The sequence below is a fragment of the Parasteatoda tepidariorum genome, chromosome 5, assembly GCF_982258835.1.
Source record: "Parasteatoda tepidariorum strain Cologne lab strain chromosome 5, Ptep-v5.0, whole genome shotgun sequence".
Lineage (NCBI taxonomy): Eukaryota > Metazoa > Arthropoda > Arachnida > Araneae > Theridiidae > Parasteatoda > Parasteatoda tepidariorum.
Window position 1 is genome coordinate 81706482 of NC_141759.1, and position 23493 is coordinate 81729974.

A 23493-nucleotide genomic window follows, 5' to 3' on the forward strand; every position below is an offset into this window, starting at 1 on the left:
AATTGAAGAATTTTAATCCGAGCCCGCCTGAGTTGTTATCTATCTCTATGTGTCTGAAATACATCACTCAATTTTAGAAATACAATTTGACTTTACCAGGAAAATTTAGATGTATAATTTTTATTTGATAAGCAATTCAATTCATATCGTGATAGAAAATATGTTGAATTTTACAAAAACAGAATTTCATTAATTGATTTAACATAAAGAGTTTAGAATGCGCAAGTTTATAAATTATTGATAGAAGTGATATTTTGCTAAAAAACTGGAAAATGAATATATCTTAGTTTAATAAGTTTCATAATTAAAGTAATCAGTCATCATAGATCTGATCTTATTTGCGATTGAGTTCCAAATTAATTTATACGGAAATTTTTTTTTAAAAATAGTACTATTTAACTGCAAATATTAAAGAATATTTAAACGAAGTAGTTTCACTAATTAAATTAATTCTAAATTTAGCATTGCAGTATTTTACAAGAAATGATAAAAATAGATGTTAAACTAATTTATTTTGAACCTCATTGGCTATTTGTTGGCAAAATCATATTCCCTGTCAATTCCAGTTTTCCTCGATCCATATACCTTGCATGGAGTCTAAGATTCAGTCTCTCTACCCAATCATTGATTTCTGAATAAGAAAATAATTTTAACTTTTCTAACACTATCTAGTAAAACAAAAGAAGAAAAAAACTGGAATGGCATTGTTGAATTGTCACCAACAGATAACCATATTAAGAATTATACTATATTAGAAATTTTTTTGTATCATTTGATTTAATATTTTAATTTTCATGCTTCATATTTTTTTATGCATAACCTAGCAAAATGGATTTTTGTATAATTGCCTACTTTGATTTTAAAAAAAATGATAGAATGTAATCAAGAAAACAACTTTCAACTAATGAACCTGCATTATGCTAGGGCAAAGTCTGTCTCATAGCTCTTCATATTTTTTTATGCATAACCTAGCAAAATGGATTTTTGTATAATATCCTACTTTGATTTTAAAAAAAATTGATAGAATGTAATCAAGAAAACAACCTTCAACTAACGAACCTGCATTATGCTGGGGCAAAGTCTGTCTCATAGCTATCTCTATACACAATAACTTAGAACAGATAGAGAAATTTTCGTTTTTGACTCTTGAAGAATTTTTTACGAAATAAATGGGACAGACAATCTTCAGTAATTAAATTATGCATAACTCTCATACACGTAATTGATAAATCACACAAATATCTGTAACTTTTTATATTTTAATCATTTATTATTTTCAATTTAATGAGCAAGAAATCAGCAATGTGCTGAATTTTAAAATCACCTCAATAAGAATTGAAATGTTTGATTTGTCATTGGACATTCTGATACATGTTTCACAAACCAAATTAAGGTCTATCTTAGGGGTACTCAACCTATGGCCCGTGAGCCACATGCCGTCTTTGTTTAAACATTGTAAATTTTCTTTAATTAAAATATTTAATTCAAATTTATATCACTCTATAAAATGCTTATATTTTTTACACATTTATTCTGTAAGCTTCTTTTTGGTTAGATTTATATCACCCCTCCCAATATTCATGTGTGTATAAATATATATATGATAAATTAATTATTGTGAAAAAAAATTCAAAAATTTATCAGCTTTTTTAGGTTTAAATAAATAAAAGTATTTAATTTTCTACAAATATTCTATTAAGTTAACTGATATAAATATTTAGTGCTTAAAACACTAATGTTTATCTAAAAATTATCATATTTGATGCTAACATGACTAAATATGCGTGTGGCCCTTCACCCAAAAAGGTTGTGCACCCCTAGTCTGATTCATAAATCACAGTGATATGAATTACAATATCAAAGTGAGATTCATTATTGCAGTGTTTTCACTACAGCGCGAGAATCTCGCATATTTTTTTCTTTTCTCGTATTAAAAAATGATTACCACGAGAAATTCGCGCATTCTATAAATCAATTTCAAAATTCGCGAATTTGTCGCATTTTGGAGAAAGTTTCGAATTACGCCATTTAGAATAAAATCGATTTCACTTTTCTTCCTGGATCTTTCATTATTTTCAACAACTGCCTCATTATCTAGCTTCCCTATTTACCAGTATTGTTCAAAACCTTTTCGAACAACAGAACACAACCACGGAACCCCTTTCAGAACACATTTCTCTGCAACTACGAGTTTACTGTAGGTAAGGTTTCTTCATGTAAGACGTTCAAATTTTTTATGCGCTTATGTAAGATGGACAAATACCTTGTAAAGGCAAAATCTTCTATGATGATGCACCAAAAATATTCAATGCTTAAAAAATAGAAGACATTAAAAATTTATTATAATTAAAGGTATGATTTCTTTTTTAGGAGTTTTTTGAAATCTCACCCTGTTTTTGAGAAAGGGTGAGAAATTCTAACCCATTTTTTTTCTAGTATGAAAACATTGCATTATTGAGTCAACAAGTGATACAAATAGTTAAGTGTGATTTCTAAATTGAGTTCATACAAATGGTGATAATATAAATAACAATGAGTGAACTAAACAGTAGATACATAAACAGTTCTCAGACAATAAAAGCAGAATAACTAAAAAAACAGATTTCCGAGAACAAGGTGAATTTTAATTTTCCGTTTTTAATTTTATTGTGATAAGAAACCGCAGATATTATTTCTTTGTATATTAAAAATTTGCGTGATTACAAATCAAGAAAGCATTGAAAACGAATGAAGACATTCCAAATTTTATTATGCAAATGATTACAAATACTTCCCATAATGGGAATGAAATGGAAGCATATATATATATACACAACACAATTTACTTACACTTTCAGTAGTCACACACTTGTACTGATAGTTATTTTTGTGTTACGGAAGAAAGTAAATTAAAACAGAAACAAACAATGCTTTAAATTTTGCACATTATTGATGAGTGTTGAAGATAACATTTAAATACATACAACAGCAGCAAAATACCTGAAACATTACCCACAGTATATTATATATAGCTTGTTTTAAAATGCATTACATTTTTCAATTAAAGTAAAATACTTAGTCAAATAAAATCATGTAACTGTTTACTGTCGCAAGTATATATACATATAAAATCTTTCTACAACAAACATCATTCATATTCCTTAAGTAAAAAATAGATTAGGTAATTATATAATAATTTTTTTTCACAGGTTTAAAGGTTCAGTTGTAAAATAGTATTAATGACTCCAAATTTTTGTGAGTGAGGGCTTAAATTATGCAATTAAGTTTATTGTGTGATGTTTATTCACTTAATTCTATTCAGAAAATCAAAAACAACTCTAATCCATTTTCAGTGGTTTTACAAAACATGAACAAAATTATTTCTCATCTAGCAATAGGAATTTTTATAAAGAATCAGATGTCCCTGGTCATTTTAAAATAGTTAAAAGCATGGAATTATTTCATAATATTTGGAAAGAAAAAAAATGGAAAACTGTGCTTGTTATTTATTAAGTTAAATTGCTTTCAAAAATCACACATATATAAATATAAAGCTTCATTTTCTTCACTAATAATTTTTAAAAATATTCTCAGTTGAAAGAGGGGATTGAGCAAGTTCTGAAATTAGATGCCTTGGTTAATAAAGTACTTAAAAAAATTTCATTCTGTCTTTAAAGCTTCTTTTGCTCTCTAACACAAGGTTAAAATCTTCCAAACATAAATAAGAAGTTGTGAACAGTTTAAATTTCAAATGAAAATATGCACTTTCTTCTATGTAATTTTAATCATAGAAATGCAAAACAATTTAAGAGCTCATTTTCTTTATATTTAATATGAAAGGGGGTTTTAATTTATCTTAAATAGATTCTTAGTCTTAACAGCATGGCTGCTAAATAAAACTGTTATTAAATTAATATTTAATCGCATTTTTTTAACAGTTTTAATTTCAACTACAACAGTTTATCTTATTAGATAAACTGTTTCATTGGTTTTAGTTTATCTTAAATAGATTCTTAGTCTTAACAGCATGGCTGCTAAATAAAACTATAACTAAATTAATATTTAATCATACAGATCAAGATAATTATTTAAAAGTAACAGAAAGAAAAATGTGTTTTTTTTAACAATTTTAATTTCAACTACAAGAAAAAAATTACACACAAATTATCACATCAATGAAACAGTAAACAAAAATTAACACCATCCTTCATCATACACAACAAAAACAAATTATTCTACATACTTATTGCACATTTAACACTTTCCTTTCATAGCTCATAGCAATAAATAATCCAAATTTTAAGTACATAAGTTAATACACTCCTTTTAATTTTAGTTATTTTTATGCATATCTTTCATGAGTTGCAACTAAACATTTTTTTAAAATATTAATTTTTTAGCATTAAACTTTTATTTTGAATAATAATTTATTTAAATTTTATTCCCATTTCTAAGATAAACACATACTTGATTACAATAAGTTAATACACTGAGCTTGCGGATTTGTACTAAGCTTTGTTGTAGAGCACTTAAATAACCTGCATAGAGTAGTGCAGGTACCCGTATTAAGTCAACACACATCTGTTATGTTTTTATTATTGATCATTAGTACTACAATTTTAACATAAATGGATTGCTTAAATCATATATTATTTTTTTTTTTTTTTGTACTTTTCAGTTAGACAAATCCTGCCAAGGAATAATTTTTTGGCAATGCTTAGGAATACTTTCATAAGTGATCAAAACAAAATGGCCATCACCTAAAACAAAACCGAAAACATTCATCGACATACAAATACATACATGATATTCATAGTGCAGACCTAAATTATTTAAAAAAAAAAAAAAAAAAAAAAACAAATTTCTTTTGCACTTGGTTAATCAAAAAATATTTTCTTTTTGAATTTTCCAATTTATAATTTTCTGGAACTTCAAAAGACTTTTCATTTAATTTTAAAATCAAGATGTATAAACTGAACTGGATACTCAGAATTTTTTTTATTTTAAACCATTTACTTTTATTATTAATTTTTTAACACTTATGTTCCACCATGGGTGCTACGGAGATTAAGGCTCAATAATTTTGTTACCTACAAAAAGATGTTGGGGATGTGAATATTTTTTCTCACCACTTAAACTTCTTTGACTAGCTGATACCCAACAATACAATTATTGGTGAGCTTAAAATCACCAACACAGATGGACCTCGGTCATTTCATGACAGCTGATTGGCTGAACTTCTATGCTGCTCTAGCAAGCTGTAAAGCTCTTTCAAGTAATACAATATAATAATATTTTAAGTAAACCTCCAAGTTAATATTCCGTTAAGAAATTATATTAAAACACAATTCTCATCAAAACATATGTATTCCACAAACATTTTTTTAAACATCAAAAGTGAAAAAAAATTCATAGTACAGTACAGAACCCGTTATCCGGAAATCAAAAAACCGGAACGAAATTCGATAAATTTTCTCGCCATTTAAAAAAAAAAAAAAACATTTTCCTCATAAGATTTTACAATCTTTCTTTCTTTTTTTAAAGATGTTTACCTTACCATCATTTTGGAAATAATCATCAGTGTATTACTTCATCGTTTTTTCTTATTTTAAAGATTATTTCAAATTTTTTTTTTTTTTAGTTGGGTTTAACAATAAAAAAACGGCTTTTTGTAGCGATTCAGAAAACCGGAAAAATCAGTTATCCGAAATAGCGATGGTCCCGTCATTCCGGATAATCGGTTCCCTACTGTATATGCAAAGACTTTCTTTAAAATTTACACCTGCGAGACAAACAAAAATTTATAGCAATTACTAATTTAGAAATTCATATGAAATTTATTAAAGCCACAACAATCAGCTCAGCATAATTAAGTATCAAACAGTGAAAAAAAAAATTTCTGTTGAAAATAATTGTTCCAATTTTTCCTTAAATGTTGGTTCTATACAAATGATTAAATACATAGTTTTGGAAGACTAGAATAATGAAATATGTCAAAATATTTCATTTATGGGATGTCATAACTTCCTTCCAAAATAACATTCTTAAAAAATAAGTTTAAAAAACATTTTTCTCTCAAAAAGATATCAATAGCTGATCTCCTATATCACATAAGATAGCGTACTAATCACAAAATAAATAACACGATACCCAGTAAATCAAGTACAAAAATTTAAAGCAACTTTGTGAGCAAGTTGGTTTTTAATTGATACTTTTGGCTCACTTAACGGTGCTTTTGCAATGTGAAAAAATGAATTTTTTTTTTATCTAATTCTATAACTGTGCTGTTAGAACTAGGTTTAAAGCAATTAACTAACAAATGTCAACATTATGAAGCTTAGCTTTAACTGAAGAAAGAAACATAAAATTAGTAAAAAATAATCTAACAGGATAAAAACAATATGTTTTTTCCCATTTAAAAAACCAAATTAAAAATTATTTGTTATTTACAAGCAAATGTAAAGAATATTATTTTAAATCATTAACTCTAAAAACTGAAATAAAAACCTTGTATCTATTTACTTAAGTGCATGTGGAAATTTAACTTATACATAACCGTTTAAATGTCAAGTACATTTATAAATACTGATGAATTGTGAATATCTATGTAAAAGGTAAAATAATGCCTTAAAACTGAACACAAAATTATAACATGCATAACTGAAAGTATTGTAAATAAAACTAAACAGCTTCATTAAAGTCATGAGTCAATGGAGTTTTGTTAAAAGAATAAAGCAGGCACATGCAAACAAAGCACTTTCTCATATTTTTAGTACACTTTGGTGGATTTAAAGAAAAATTCCATGATAAAAATGATTTTATTCTTTTAGGCTAGTATGTCCCAATGTTATCTTCTAAAACGTTTATTCTCATTTTCATGATTAGATCGTTTCCTATAAAGAGAAATAAATAAAATGTTACTTTAAATTAATAAAACAAAAAAAAATTTAAAACAAATAAAATTACTAAAAATATTTAAAACCAATTTTATACACAAATTATTGGCGATTATTGTACAAAGAGCAAATATTTCATTTTGATAGTTTTTTAGACAAAATTTTATTTACTTATGATAAAATTTTATGAAGAAAAAAAAAACACACAATTAAGACTAAATTTCTATTCAATCAACTTTATGCAGAAAATATTACTATTTATTATTTGGAGAGCAAACATTTTTCAATACTTTTATAGCCAAAATACGGTTTAATTTAGGTATTTACTAAAAAAATTTTATGAAGAAAAAAAAACACACAATTAAAATTAAATTTCTATTCAATCAACTTTATGCATAAATTATTACTATTTGTTATTTGGAGAGCAAACATTTTTTAATTCTTTTGTAGCCAAAATACGGTTTAATTTAGGATAAAATTTAATGGAAAAATTGCACAATTGAGATTAAATGTTTAGAATGCTAAATAAGTGATTTTGTGCATTGATATAGAGAGATTGCACAAAATTATGAAAATGCTTCTATACTAACTCAATGTAAACAATCTTTTTTTTTTTCACAGCAAATACTTTGGAAGATTTGCTGTGAATTGTAGTTGTAGTTGTCATGGCAAAATTGTTGACACAATTTGAAAGATTCATGCTTGAAGCTTTTAGAAATGTCATTTTTACCCACTCAAAATTCGGATCAACTAAAATGAGAGAAAGTTACTAACTTCTTTCTAGCTTTAATACCAGCAATTCCGAAATCATGTTATAGGATAGCGATATTTATATAAGAACGTTTTTTTAATTATTGAAATTATTAGTATTGAAAAGAACAAAAGCTTTTATCTCCATGCACTTATTTTGGTCTGCAAATTTTGTATAGTTGAAAAGAACACCATTTTAAATTTTAAGCGTGATTTTTTTCAAATTGTGGCAACAATTTTGGCATGTAAAGTCATCCAAAACATTTGATGCTAAAAGAAATATTGTTTACATAGAGTTAGTTTAGAAATATTTCCATAATTTTAACTGACCCCTGTATATTACTTATAGTTTTATAAATAATTAAATAAGAGGTGTTTTCTTTAAAATTTTGAAACATATTTCAGCAAATTAATAATAAAAACTTTTTTGCAAGGAAAATGAATCATTTAGTGGAAATAAACAAAATATGCAGGTAGATAATTAAAGAATCTACATTTTAAAGGGATAAAATATTCAGAGGCACTTAAAGCAGCAAATCATTGAGGATAAAAAAAAAAGGGCAGGATGCTTCCTTAACAGAAAAGAGCATTTTGAAAAATCACTCACTTAACACCATAAAAATTTCTCAAAATGAACTGAATTTTATCCTTAACAATTTTTAAATTATCCACTTACACTATTTTATGTGTAAGTTTCAAAAAGTAATTCTCACTCATTATCAAAATAGGAGAAAAACTTAAAGCTTATGAAAAATAATTAAAAGCATGCTTAAAGACAATTTGTGAGCATACATTTTTTTCGAAAAAAGTCAACTAAAAGAATGATTAAATAATAAACAAGTCAAAAGAATTTTTTTCTATAATTTAAACTAAAATTATGAGAAAATAATCATTTAGATTTGCATCTAAAAAAAGGGTATTTATTTAAAAAAATAATAATTTTAAAATCACTTTAAAAATTTATTCATCAAAATATATCACCCTCCTAAAAAGATAGAAACTTATAAAAATTTAACCAGCTGAGAATAATCAGAATTAAACCTTTAAACAGAATTTTACCAGCATGTAATTTTTATTGGAACAGTGAATTACTTTTTTTAAAAATATGAATAAAAAGGCAATGTTTATAAGGGATGGTAGCTTATTATTATTATTATTTTTTCTTTTTTCTAGAAAAAGAGCATATTTATAGGGATCAAAGGGCAGGGAGAACACTGTAATTATAAAAGCAATATTTGAAGGATACTAAAATATAAATATCTATTACAAATTAAATACGATATTTATTTAAGAAGAAATAGAAAAGTCTCAACATATTAATAAAACTACACTACTGATAATAATGCAATGATCAAGCTCATGTTGGTATTTTAAACTACCATAAGCAAAATAAATATACGTAAATAGACATGCAATGCAATAGATTTTCACTGAAGTTTTAAAGTAACTTTAGGTAATAATAATAAAATAAAATAGAACGCTTGAAAATTAATATTCTTAAAAAAATATGATAAATGAATCTGTTATGGGGGGAAAAACTGATTAATCAGCAAATAAATATTTGAACAGAATGTTCTTTTAAACATTCACAGTAAGTTGGTTCTGTTATATTTTTAAGCACATTTATTCACAAAATTTCTAATGTATTCTATCATGTTAGTAGTGAAACTGTGAAAAAAGCAACTAGTTTGAGCCTAGAGAAAAGTAACATAGTCTTAGCAATCCTACACTTTTTCTCTTTCCTTCATTTAAATTAATTTCTTCACTTGGCATCAATATACAATTGAAGTGATCATTGTTAAAAGGGGGTATGTTACAAATCTGCACTTTCAGGAAAAAACAAAAAAACTGTGTCAATTGTGGAAAGATTGTTATAATTGCTTACAAATTGTTGGATTTTCATTTTTGGGCAATCTAGAAAACTACTCGATATTTGATAATTAGTATTTTTTTTAAAACAACAAAAAACTCATTTTTGTAAAAATGTAACACCCCCCCCCCCTATGTATCATTGACCGCAAAAATGTAACATTGACCGCTTCAATTTTAAAACACTAAATGAGACATTCTAGAATTGAAGAGATAATCAATCAATAAAACAATTATTTGAATAGAACTAATGTTATAGGGAAAATAGCTCATGTCTTTAAAAAAAATCTGAAGAGAAATTTAAGCATAAATTAGAATTTAGTAATAAATTAAGCATTAAGAAACAATTTTTTTTTATTATTATTAACATACAGAGTTAAGAGGTTATAATTATGTGTGCTATTTTTATAACATATTTATTACTAAAATGGTATTTTGTATTTTAGAGCCAAAACATGAAGCTTCAGTCAAATCATATATAAATAATCAGCACTTTACCAACTTTTTTATTTTTCAATTATTAAAACCTGAGAATCTGAAACAATTGTATATCGACAGCTGTAAGCACAATAGTGTTGTCAAAAAATATAAGTCAGATAGAATGAAAACAAATAATCCAAGTTTTAATAACATAAGTTATAAACAGTAAAATTTGTCACAAATTGTATAAACAATAACACTAAAAACCTTAATCCACTTGACTTAGTATAGTAAATGAACTTCAAATGATTATGTTAACAATAAATGAACTGCAATATGAAAACTTCGATTTATGTCCATTACATACTTAAATTTTACCATTGAATAGTAAATGATATAGAATTCATTAATGATAGTTAGCATAGTATGCAAGTAAACAATAAGCACAGTAAAAAAAATTTAAAGCTTTTTTTCTTTTCAAGTTTCAATTAAAAATAGAATTCTAGATAAAATCAGGAGATGGAGAAAAACTAGGAAAATCTAGTACTCTATGGATTTTTCAGTAAGGTAGACAGTTAGGCAAAGAGAAAGAAGTTTTCGAAATTATTTGTCAAACTATTTTGCTCTTTTTGTTTATCAATTTATTCAAGCAGAGGTAAAATAAGCGAATTTTTAATGTTCCTCACAAATGTTCGATAATTGCTTGTTTTGTTATACGGCATACATCAAGTTTGAACGGTAATTCCTGTCAAACTTTGAGCAGCATGTTTGTAGCAATGCTGGCAACAGCAGCTATGATACGAGCTCTGGTTGTTGGATCTGAAAGCACTTGCACAGAAATATTTACAAATCCCCACAGGAAAAATCGCAGGAGATAAAATCTGGGATTCAAGGCAAGAGTGCATTTATGAAAGAGTAATTTTTGACCAATTTGTTTTCACAGTTTGGTAAGTCTTCTAGCATAGCATCATCAATTGGCAGCAACTCATTCAAAACTTACTTGAATTACCATTGAATGTAAGTCTATTTTAATTAATTATATGACGCATAGTAAACTTACAAAATTAGGGCATTCATTTTACTTTTTATACATTGTCTGTTGTCTAAGAGATTCTTTTAGTAACAAAATATGAATACAGTCTCTCTCTCTCATTCAGAAACAGTTTAAATTCAACAATGTCAAGAGTAAGAGATTATTTTAATTACAGTAGAGCATCGTTTATACGACGCCGAAGGGACCACCAAAAAACGTCGTATAATCGATTTTTACTTCTAAAACTGAAACTAACTCTGTTTTCAGTTAATTTTAATGTTTAACGTGTTGATTTACATAAATTTCTAAATTAGACAAAGCAAAACAAACAAATAAGCAAAGAAGAAAAACTGCAGTGAGCAATTTGAATGTATGTTACCTTTAATTATATTTTCTTGCTATTAGTCTCTACAATGCTTTGAATAGCGAGTTGAACTTACTGCTTTCTGTGATGCAAATTTAGATTTCTAATCACGGCCAAATCTAATGGCTGAAGCGCACTTGTGCAATTTGCAGGAAAAAAGAGAGCTTTTACATTTTCCAAAATAATTAGTATCGATGGGTGCGCTGGGCATTGGTCGATGAATAGCAAAATTTTTCGTTATTGCCTCTTCATAACATTGTCTAGTTTTTTCAGTCATCTAGTAAAAATTACGGTCGTCATCCAAGCATTCTTGTTGGCACCCTTTTCTGTATCATTCATGTTGGCAAATTTCGCTTTTTTTTAAAATACACAAGAAAAAATTTAATAAACATCAACAAAATCTAAAAACCGACGTATAACCGATACTGTGCGGCGTATAAACGATATATTTTTACATTAAAATGAATAGGAATGATTTGGGACCACACTAAAATGTCGTATAAACGATGCTCCACTGTATTCATCAAAAGCTAGATAATAATGGCCATACATTGTTTTTACTAATTTCAACAGTCAAATGCAAGAAAAGTATCAAAATGCTTAAAGTTAATAAAATATAAATTAGAAACTATCTCTGAAAAATATATGAGAACAGCACCTTTTCTTTTTGCGATCAGTTATACTAGCTTTACCAGAATCATCACTTTCAGAACTAGAGCAAACAGATGATTCATCTGATGAAGATGATGAACTAGATCCACTCGAACTGTCCGAAGCTACACCAGTATTAGCATTTACATCTATGCGGTCAGCAATTGCAGCTAACTCTGGTCTTTTTTCCTGAATAAATAAAGTTTTACATTGGAAGGTTGGCAATGCAAAACAGGGTTCATGATTTTTTTTTTTATTGAAATTGAATTTTTTTTTTTAATTTAAATCGGTTATTTTTGAGTTTTATACAAATACTACACTGTAAGAACTTTGATTTATGATTTAAAAAACTTTATAAATGTTTAATCAAAATTAAATTAATATTAAAACTATATTATAACAATATTTTAGAAGCTCTAACTTCCTAAAACAATTTTTCATTACAATACATAGCTTTGAATGCATAGCAACCATTTTTAAACAAATGCATGATTGAAATTTAAAGACTAGATGAAATAGAGAATTTAAGGAATACTTTAAAGTATTAAGACAAAATTTCAATTAGCAAACAAAATTTCAATTTAAAATTGTTTTTTTTTTCTCTTGGTTTTTAAAATGGCAAAATAAATGTAACAGATTGTGTTTATAATGTAATCATTCATCAAAAAATAAATAAATATTTTATCTATTTATTTCTATATTAAAATATTCATTTTTAATCCTATATTAAAATAGATAAGTTAAGCTGTAAAAAAAATAATTTAAAACAAAAGAAAATGATAAAAGTATCAATAATTTAAAACACTGTTTTTTAACTTTCTAAATCAATATATATATATAAATCAGTTGATTTATATCATGATTTAAATCAAGCTGATTTAAATCAACAAACCCTGATGCAAAGGAATCTGGGAAATGAAATAAATGAAAACAAAAATTACCCTTAAAATTTTATACCACTTTCTTGAGAGTTTAGGTCTTCCTCTAATAGTTTTATGCCACACTATAGGAAAATTTGTAAGACTACAAAAGTTCTGAGTCACTGCAATGGTGGTATCCATGTTTACAACAACATGCCACCATCCTCCAGGCACAAAAACAGTCTCTCCAGGACCTTGGAGAAGTTCCAACTGGAAAAAAAAAATTGCCAAATTGGTAAGAAATTTTCAAAATATCGAATAGTTAGTAAGTTGATTATTAAAAGGTTAAAAATATTATATATTATTGTTAATCCTCCAAGCATTAAGCTCCTGGATTTGCTCCTGATCTCTAATAGTGAAATTTTCCTGGATTTCCATTGAAAATGAAAACATGAGGAATGCTGAATGTTTAAGAAAAAAAACAGGATTAATAACACTCAGGGGCATGATAATGCCTCATTATCATAATTTCTTGCGTATAATCCACACAGGGTGCGTAGACAGATTTTTCACACAAAAAATAAGCACTTTTAAAGCAATTTCCAAAAAAAAAAAACATAATTAGGATCTGTGCGGTAATAAAAAAAAAAAAATTTCTATCGTTTAAAGTTATAATTTATAAACATAAAATCAGTGAAATTCAAAAACTTTACATAATCATGATAAAATAACTAGTTTCTGATAAATATTGCTGAGAAAATCATGCATTTTAAAAAATAGAAAATTAAGCACTTTTTACAAACTCCAAATAAAAAAAGCACCTTTAAGGGCTTTAAAAAAGTACTTTTTAAGCACTCAAAAAATATTTTAATCACTTTCCAAAATCATAATTAGGATCTGTGCATAAATAAAAGTAATTGTTTTCTATCGTTTAAAGTTCTCAATTTATAAAATAAAATCAATGAAATTCAAAAACTTTACATAATCATGATAAAATAACTAGTTTCAGATAAATACAGCAGAGAAAATTGTGAAAACCATGCATTTTAAAAGATAGAAAATTAAGCACCTTTTAAAAATGCTACACTCCCTGTATACCTATTTTATTTTATAGTTGTCGCTATTTTATAATCACCGACTCAATTTTGTGTTTCTGAAACCAATTTTGTTCAACTGCGAAGCCTTGTTATTTTGAACCTACGATCTGATCAGCAGCAGATTATCTGATGAAACCACGAGGATTCATCAGATAATCTGCTGAAATTATTTTCCAATCATAAGACATCAAAAAAATTTTATTGATTTTCGGAACTGGACATAAAAAATTTTTGGATGCAAATTGGGGGCAAGGCTTTATTGATGAAATGTATTTTATCAGTGAAAAATTTGCTAATCAGGAAATTCCCATCTTCACATATGCAATTTTTTTTTTTATTTATTTATTTGTTATTATTATTTTTTTGCATCTAGTTCAAGATCCCTTGGTTTAAAAAAAGCAAACCAAATTATATTTTTTTTAAAAAAACTCATTCATGGGTAAATAAAAATATTATTACGGGCTTGCAGTCTTGTGGCCAATCAGGTTGTTGAGTTCTAGGATATATGTATTGGAACCAAGTAACAGCTTCATCTCCTTGTTTACCACCTTCTTCTGGTCTAACTTTGATCATCTCTTTAGGAGTATGAGTTGGAAACAAGCACCACCTTAAAAAGCAAACTGCATTATTAACAAATTTTGACTGCAAAACTATTAAAAGAAATTTTTTCATAAAAAAAGAAGAAAAAACTACAAATTAATAGAAAATATATTTGAGATAGAGCATATTAAACATTTGGAAAAATAATTCTTTACATGTCTTAGGTCTGTCTAGGAATAGAAAAAAACTTATTTAAGACAATTCTTTTCCTAGTTACTCATGAAAAAAAAAATCTCTTAAGGACAAATTACAAATAACATTTTCAACAAGCAAAGAATTCCTGCCATATGTTACAATACTCAGGGGTGATTGTGAGCCCAACTCAAAAATCATTTCTTGAGTAAAATCATTAATGAGGCATTTCAAAAAAAAAAAAAAAAAAAAATTCATGTTTTCTTAATTTAAATCATTAATATTGTAAAAACATGAAATTCTAAATAAATTATATGCAGCATAACTTAAATGAATAATTATGTATAAATTTACTTTTATGTCTAATCACATTTATTATTCTAAAAGAAAAAATATTTACAAACAGATTACAAATATTTAAAAAATAAAAGTATAAATTCTAGTTCTAATATCTCTACATAAAATATACAAGAATTTTTAGACATAAATGTGATCAATGATTTCTTGAAACTTCCAGACCTTGGATTTTTACCACAGCACAATCATCTCTGAGTACTATACACGGAACAGTATTTTTAGTGAAAAGGTTATAACTGACCATTCTTTACATGTATGGACACTAATAATAAAAAGCTGCAAAAAATATATATATATACATATATATATATAATCTAAAAATAAATAATAGAAGGTAATAGGTAAGGAAATATATAACCTAAGGTTAGATATTTCATTCAAGATTCTGGGGAAGTTCTTTTTCTTACTCGTTCTTGTAGCACAACACAATGTTAAAAAGAAATGATAATACCAACAAAACTAAGTTTCAAAATACAGTGTCTGTTGTGTATTAATAAATCACATTTATTCTGAGAACAATAAGTTATATTAATAAAAATTATAAGAATTATAAAAACAATTAATTAATAAAAGTAGAAAATAAAATAATGTAAAGATATAATGTCATCATAGCTCATACAATTATATCCGAAAAAATTGCGCCTCCTAATATTGTACAGTACAAAACCTGTTATCCGGAATTCAGGAAACCGGAAAACCATAAAACAGAAACAAAATTCGGTAAATTTTCTCGCCATTTTTTAAAAAAAAAAATTCTTTTTCCTCCTAAGATTTTAGGATTTTTTATTGTTTCGAAAGATGTTTACCTTACCATCATTTTGGAAATAATCATTAGTGTATTCCTTCATCGTTTTTTCTTCTTTTTAAGATTATTTCCAAAAAAACATTTTTTTTGTTAAGTTTAACAATAAACTAACGGCTTTTTGTAGCGATTCAGAAAACCGGAAAAATCAGTTATCCGGAATAGCGATGGTCCCGATCGTTCCGGATAATCGGTTCCCTACTGTATTAATGCAGCCAAAGCAAAATTTATACATTAAATAAAGAACACAAAAATTCAAGAAAAATACAAATAGAAACATATAAAGTGAAAATGGACATTATAAACTTGCAAGCATTTTGTAAAATAATGTAAAAATATAAATAAAAAGAATAAATAAAAGTTAGTGGGATATATTTTTAAGTTCTTACTGAAGTACAGAACCACATGTGATTAGTCTGTTACCTTAGATGGGCCCAAAAATTGGATTTGAGCAAGGTAATAATAAATATTATACTGGATGATTTGAAGTTTATAATTACTAAAAGTTCAAATTTAAAACACAGCTATTTTAATTCAATGATTTTAAGAGAAAATGTTAACATTTATTAAAAAATATTAATTGAACATTGGAAATACCTTTTATGTCCTTCGATAAGAGAATTCCAAGCACTGGTGCCCAGTGGATCAATATGAATTCCTGTTCCAGATCTAGCAGATCCCATGACAAACCATCTATAAGGTGGCCTCCTCTCTTCACCAGCATATTTAAAAAGATCATCTCGGAAGAACTTGGGAATATCATAATCGTCTAGCAACTTTTTTCTGCGAGGGTGCTACAAGGAAATGTGAAAATTAGTACAGTACAGAACCCGTTATCCGGAAATCGGAAAACCAAAAAACCGAAACAAAATTCGATACATTTTCCCACCATTTTTTTAAAAAAAAAATAAACTTTTTTTTCCTCATAAGATTTTAGGATTTTTCTTTCTTTTTTGAAAGATGTTTACCTTACCATCATTTTGGAAATAATCATTAGTGTATTACTTCATCATTTTTTCTTCTTTTTAAGATTATTTCCAAATATTTATTTTTTTTTTTAGTTGGGTTTAACAACAATAAAAAAACGGCTTTTTGTAGCGATTGAGAAAACCGGAAAAATCAGTTATCCAGAATGACGATGGTCCCGATCGTTCCGGATAATCGGTTCCCCACTGTATTAGGAATAAAAAATAAAAAGAAATTTTTAAAAAAAATTTCAAGAAAAAAAGGAAAGAAAGAAATTTAAAAAAAAAAACATTTTTTTAAAAAAAACAGATTTAATAAGTATTTTTATAACAACTAATTTATCTTTCACGTACAATGAGCAAAATAAAAAATAGACAACCCTGAATAACTTTTGATATAATAGGATTTTCAGGCTATTAGACTCTATGTGTTTCAAGGGAGTGATCTCAAATATGTGAATTATTAAGTACAAACAATATTTTACGAAATCAGATCTCTGTGCATCACTAGATGCCCTAAACTGAATCAAACATTGCAACCACATGAAATTCCAAGTTAACTTGTACAGTTATTTTTAAGCAATAGTGTAAGGTTGATCTGGTATGCCAGGCAATAGCACTTAATCTTAATAAAACCACAGTTTATGATATACTGGGCTGTAACGCTCAACTTTAAGACCGAACCTAAAACTCAATTATTAAAAAAATAAATGTCTATTACATAGGTATATTGCATAATTAGAAAATACCAAACTATTATTTTACAATGCTAAACATGTTTTCTTATATTTCTGCTGTAAGTTTTATAAAAATATAGCAATATATAAACACAAAATGATGTTAAACAGACATAAAAAAAGATACTATAGTAAACACATTAGAGTTATTACTTATGACAGGTGTATCAAATTTTTTTTTTTTTAATCACCTCGAAATTATACCAAGACTACTTCATTAAAAACTTTGTTTACCTTTTCCAAATACATAATAGAAAAGTAAGCTAACTTCAATATTCCATTTCCAAAAAAAATTCCACTTCCAACTACCCTTTGAACTTTTTTTTAAAATGTTTTTAACTCTAATTTTCCAATAATAAAACAATAAAATGACAAACATGACGAAAATGTGAAGAAAAAAATTCGTTAAGCAAGGTTACTAAATAAACAAGGCAGAAATGCAGTGTTCTGTTGCAAAAAAAAAAAGAACTCCAAGCTTCTTGTAAAATTTGATGTTTGAAGACAGATTTTTAGCATTGACTAGAGTTGCCCTCTAATTGAAAACAAATTATTTAATGATAATGTATTCCTTTTCAGCAACAAAACCTTTAATTGGAAATATCGAGTTAACTACATCTGATTATAAGCAAAGAACTTTCAATAAAATTACTCATAAAGTATCAATAGTTAAAACATACTTCTCCAAAACTGCTGTCAAATATATATAATGGACTGTCATCTTTGTTATGCTCCATGTAATAAATAAAATATTTCATCTTTAGTTTCACACTGTAACCTTCATTGTCTTCACCACATTTAAATTTTTGATTCCGATATTTTCGAACAAGGCGCTGAAATAGAAGAGCACAAAATAAATCTTTTAAAGATAAGCTTCAATTAAAATTAACAGAATTATTATTACATTTTTTTTTTAAAAAAAAGTCAATGATTTAAACTTTTTTTAAATCAACAATCAAATCTCTTTCCTTATGAATTGTAACATCTGACTAACAGTAAAATGTCTTTTATTTTAGTTTTTAACTAAAATGTATTTAATTGAATTACTTTTTTAACTGAAACTGTTTTAATAGTAAGGGAGTAATTCACCAGATCATGAAATGTCTGCATTTCGTGTAAATGAACTAGGTCATGCTTTATTGTATTATTTTTTATTTCTATTAAATGTGTATAATTCATTTCGTAATATGAGAATATTTAAAGTAACTACAATAAAATTGAAATAACTAAACTTATAATAAAATTGTTTTTAACAAACTACAAGCCAACAATACAAGTTGGGAATGGAATGAGCATTTACTCTAAGAGACTAAAATATTGTTAAGAAGCTAACAGTTAATTTTATTGAATCTTCATGCATCATTCAAATAAAAAGTAGTTAAATTTTCTTTTCTTAGTGTTTGAATAGAAGAATCAAAAGATAGTTACTTGAAATAACTCAAGTCTTATTTTCTTTCCAGTCCTTCTATTTATGTCAGTATAGTATATAAACAGTTAGATCCCAAATGATTTGGATGACTAAAATTCTTACACCCTTGAAACACGCAGTTGATAGCCCAGGAGGTCTTGGACCCATTGCAGAATCATGGTGACACAGCAACATTGTCACAAACATTACAGAGTTCTTGCAGAAAGATTTTTCCTTCGGGAAGTAAAAACTTTTGCGTTTCTGCAGAAATTTTCGAAAGATTTTATCTTTTCCTCACAATTATATTCAAAAGATGCCTTTCTCAAGCATCGGAGTGGGAAAAAAATGCTTGTTATTTTTCTTTTCCCATTTAAGAATAAGAAAAAATAAAGAATAATAATGTAAAAAATCTGGGTTTTTTTCTGTAGAAATTTTTGTCCTATTTTTTTATGCAGTTATTACTACTGATTTCCACATAGCTTTTAAAATCCGATATTTTTAATACAATATTATTTATTACAACAACCGAATCTCCAAATAAAAGCACGCATTTAGTAACCCCTTTATTTTTTGTTTATTTTTTTAATGGCGGGCACTTGGAACTATTGTCCATTGGCCACAGAAAGTGCCAGAACTGGCAACTCTCTTTTCGCTACCCAGTGGGCACCTGTGGCAAAGCCACGGTGATGGAGCAGCATCGCCCACGTCACTCTAACACAACCCGTTTATAGGGCGGGACACATTCACTCATTCACACACAAAGGAGAAGGACATAGAACACAGATAGAGAGAAAGAAACATCCATGCCTTGCCCGGGATTCGAACCCAGAACCTTTCTGATGCAAGGACAATTCCCTGCCCCTTACACAGGCCGGTCGGCTTAACTCCTTTATAAAGAGTCCAATTCGCGTTATTTCACCTTCGATCTTTTTTTTAATAGTTACTGCTATGGATTTCATGATTTATTTAATGTGATGATAAATTACAAAATGCAAAAAAGGAAATAGTTAGTGTGTTATTCCCCTACAAAATGCAAGGATACCACCCATAATATTAGAATTAAAAGAAAATTTCATATTCAGTTAAAATAATTATTTTATTTAAAACAATTTTTTTGTTTTTAAGTTGACACTTCTGTTATTAGTAACATGTATATTTGCTTTTTTTTTATATAAGTTTCTCGCAGGAAGATATTATTAGAGAGATATGTCATAGAAAGCCCAAAAAAATTCTGCCACAGGGGTTTTGGATAACTTTGAACATGGGGGTCAAAGACATGGAGGTAGCAATGTGGTCAGCATTACACCTCAGCAAGCTAACACCCATCAATGTGAAGGTGCGTTTGCTTCAAGCTAGATAGAACCTGGCTACCATGCAATGGCAGCCCAGTACCTTAACCAGTTGTGGCATTTCAGTATTTTATTTGGCACATGCAAAAAAATATATATATATATTAAAATTAAACTTTTAATAATAATATATTAAGCTAAACATATTTACAACACACTAATCAAATGTGTTCAATTTGTTTTTAAAACATAATAAAAAGTCACTAAAAATTTAGTGAAATAATTAAGCTAATTTTATAATTGTAAATAAACATGCTTCTTTTGTACCAACTAAAACAATACTATGCATAGGGTAAAAAAATAGATAAATATGAATATAACATTATTTCATATTCTACTGAAATTTTAAAAGTAACAATAATACAATGAAATTTAACAAAATTTATAAACATTTACAGGTAAATTCCATTTGTATCGAGCCTTCCATTCGTCTGTGCTTCCAGTAATGACAACGGGCTTGTATATTTTCTCATATTTTTCAATAAATACATCCGGGGATACATCTTTCACATGAATTCGTTCAACATTATCTTTAGCTCTTACAGCATTTAAATCAAGTTCAAACTTTTCTGCATAATTTAATTTAGTCCATCCATTCCCTTCTTTATCGTTTAATTCTGAAAAACAAAATTATACATTTTTAAATTATATTAGTTTTACTTTTAAAAAAAATTAACATACTGTACATAAATACGAAGACATGCAGAATCTTTCATTAAAGTTTGGGGTCGTTACGGCAAAATCAGAGAATTGGATACAAATAAGTTTGAATAATTGTACAACTGGTTGTTAATTGTAAATTGATTGTTGGATCATTGATGAATATGGCTAATAATGTGGTGCATGAAGTGGTGACAATTTAAGCACCCTTAAAATATCCAGTAAGATTATGATGCCCTAAGAACTTTCACAGTCATACAAGTAAAAATTTGTTTTTATGTTTTGAGAAGTTTTATGCTTTTTTATACACAGAAATTTTTTTATTTTCTATTATATTATACGCATCAGAAACTTGTTGGTACCAATAAATTATAATTGTTACTCAGAAAAAATTATTTTATAGACTTGCCGAAATATAGGCAATGCCAGATACAGGATTGGGATATTTCCATGTTGTGATCTGCTACCCCCAACTAATTAAATTGGTTTTAAACAGGTTCTAAATTGATTTAAAACAGAAAAAAATAAAAAAACTATTTAACCAGGGTTGGTCACAAGTTATACCTTTCATGTTGGTCCCTTTTTGTGATTGTTTTTTTCTTTTTTTTTAAGATTCTTGAGGGTCACTGCCAAGACTTGTCAATTATTCTTTCACAGATCACGACACAGAAATCTCCCCTAAACAACTTTTTCACAGTATTTAAATTTTAATCATAGTCTGATTTTTTGAATTGCACCAACCAGGGGTCTGTCCAAACATTTTGTGAATGGTCCAGTTTATGTAAAATTGCGAAAAAACTATTCATAATTTGTGAATATAAAATAAGCGTAAAGTCACATTCTTTCAACCAGGGTCCTGCTTTTGTGAATTTGTGCAAATAGGGTCCTGTTACTTGGTATTTAGCCTATACCGCTCAACACAGAATATTCATTTCGGACGAATAATGGAAACAAAATCACTCACATTTTTAATAATTTCAACTGACATATAATACATTTTAGTAATCAGGGGTCTCTTTAGGTTTTTCTGAGAGGTACCTATTTTGTGAAAATTTAGACATAATTTGTGAAAATTAAAAATTATATTAAAAAACCAAGACAAAAATATGGATTTATCGTTTCCAACGAGATACAAAAAGAAAATTTTAAGAAAATTTATTTTGTGAAACTACCGTTTTTCCTAAAGTAGAATTTGTGAAGGTCCGCCAAATTTATTACCGCTAAACGGTAATAAATTAGGCCCGGACAGACCCCTGGTAATGTATCACTTTTAATGTGTTACGCATTAAGTAAACTTAAACAATTCTTAAATTTATAATATTTTTATTTTATTTAAAAAATTGCCAGAAAATAATTTTCATTTACATATTACTAATTAATTTTATGAATAAATATAAATTGATCAATTACTTATTTAAAATATTTTTTTTTTAAATATTAATAAGAATGTGCACACGATGTTTGTTAAAGTCGAAATATTTTCTCAGAATACGACATTTGGAATTTGAACTTAGGGAAACTTAAACTTAGTTTGTCCCCTTCCCCTCCGGGATGGGTTTATTTGTTTAACAAAACAATAATGAAGATGAACTAATTTGTGCAAGGTCCCATTAAAAAATCAATTATTTTGTGAAGGGTCCGCTTTTATGAAAAGATATTTTGTGAAGGGTATGTAAATTTCCTCTACACAGACCCCCGCCAACTCAAACAGTTTATCTTGTCTGCTGATTATGCACCATTTGAAAGCCAATATATTGGCAGGATGTATGTTGTTTAGTCAAAATTAAGAATATTTCGAAAACATAAAAAATTAAAACTTAAATTTAGCACAATTAAACAATTTTAAAAATAATTTTAACATATAAACTTTGTAATAATTCAAAATTTCAAAAAGAAATTCTCGTTAGCCAAGTTAGTACGCTCGTGGGTTTAAACTAAAATCAACATATAAATTTCTAGAAAAATTTTTCTAAACTTTTTAAATTTGAAATAGTTCCATAAATGAAGAACTTTTGAAAAACACGTATGAATTTTTTAATGAGTCGAAATTTTATTGATAGTCACGCTAAATGAATAACAAACTATAGAAAAAATTATGTTTAGTTAAATAAAGTATACGTTCTTAACAACACTTATTTTCAACTATCGGTCACTGACCGGTGTAATGACAGGAAGAGCTTCAATGGAACGTTTGCATGAAAATAAAATAATAACACTTAACTATAAAAACAACATAAAAAATAAATTATATAATTAAAACAATGATCAAACAATTTAACAAGCAATGTTGCGCAATAACTTTAAAATACAAAAGACAACCTGGCCTTGCTCTGATCTTGGCATCATCGATTCGTTTGAATGCTCTCCTTAAAAACTTATCAGCATCTAGATCCATAAATTAATAAAATAAAGAATTATGATTCAAAATTCACAAATTTTATATAAATTACTAAACAAAAATATTCAGTTTGTAGAAGAATATAACAAGAAACGCAGCTGATTTCCAAATAAACATTAAAACAAAATGAAAACTGAAATTTCGAATATAAAATATTCGAGTTGAGTTG

General features: G+C 27.1%; 1 protein-coding gene across 1 annotated transcript; it reads right to left on the bottom strand.

The window, feature by feature from the left end:
• Positions 1-4628: 4628 nt before the first annotated feature.
• On the bottom strand, positions 4629-23492 carry JMJD6 (Bifunctional arginine demethylase and lysyl-hydroxylase PSR). The gene is made up of 8 exons (XM_043039576.3): positions 23246-23492; positions 20663-20883; positions 18190-18342; positions 16408-16604; positions 14379-14526; positions 12904-13092; positions 11970-12151; positions 4629-6872 (listed from the first exon to the last, which is right to left on the bottom strand). The coding sequence occupies exons 1-8, from the start codon at positions 23319-23321 to the stop codon at positions 6827-6829; spliced, it is 1212 nt and encodes a 403-aa protein (XP_042895510.1). The 5' UTR covers positions 23322-23492; the 3' UTR covers positions 4629-6826.
• Position 23493: the final 1 nt, after the last annotated feature.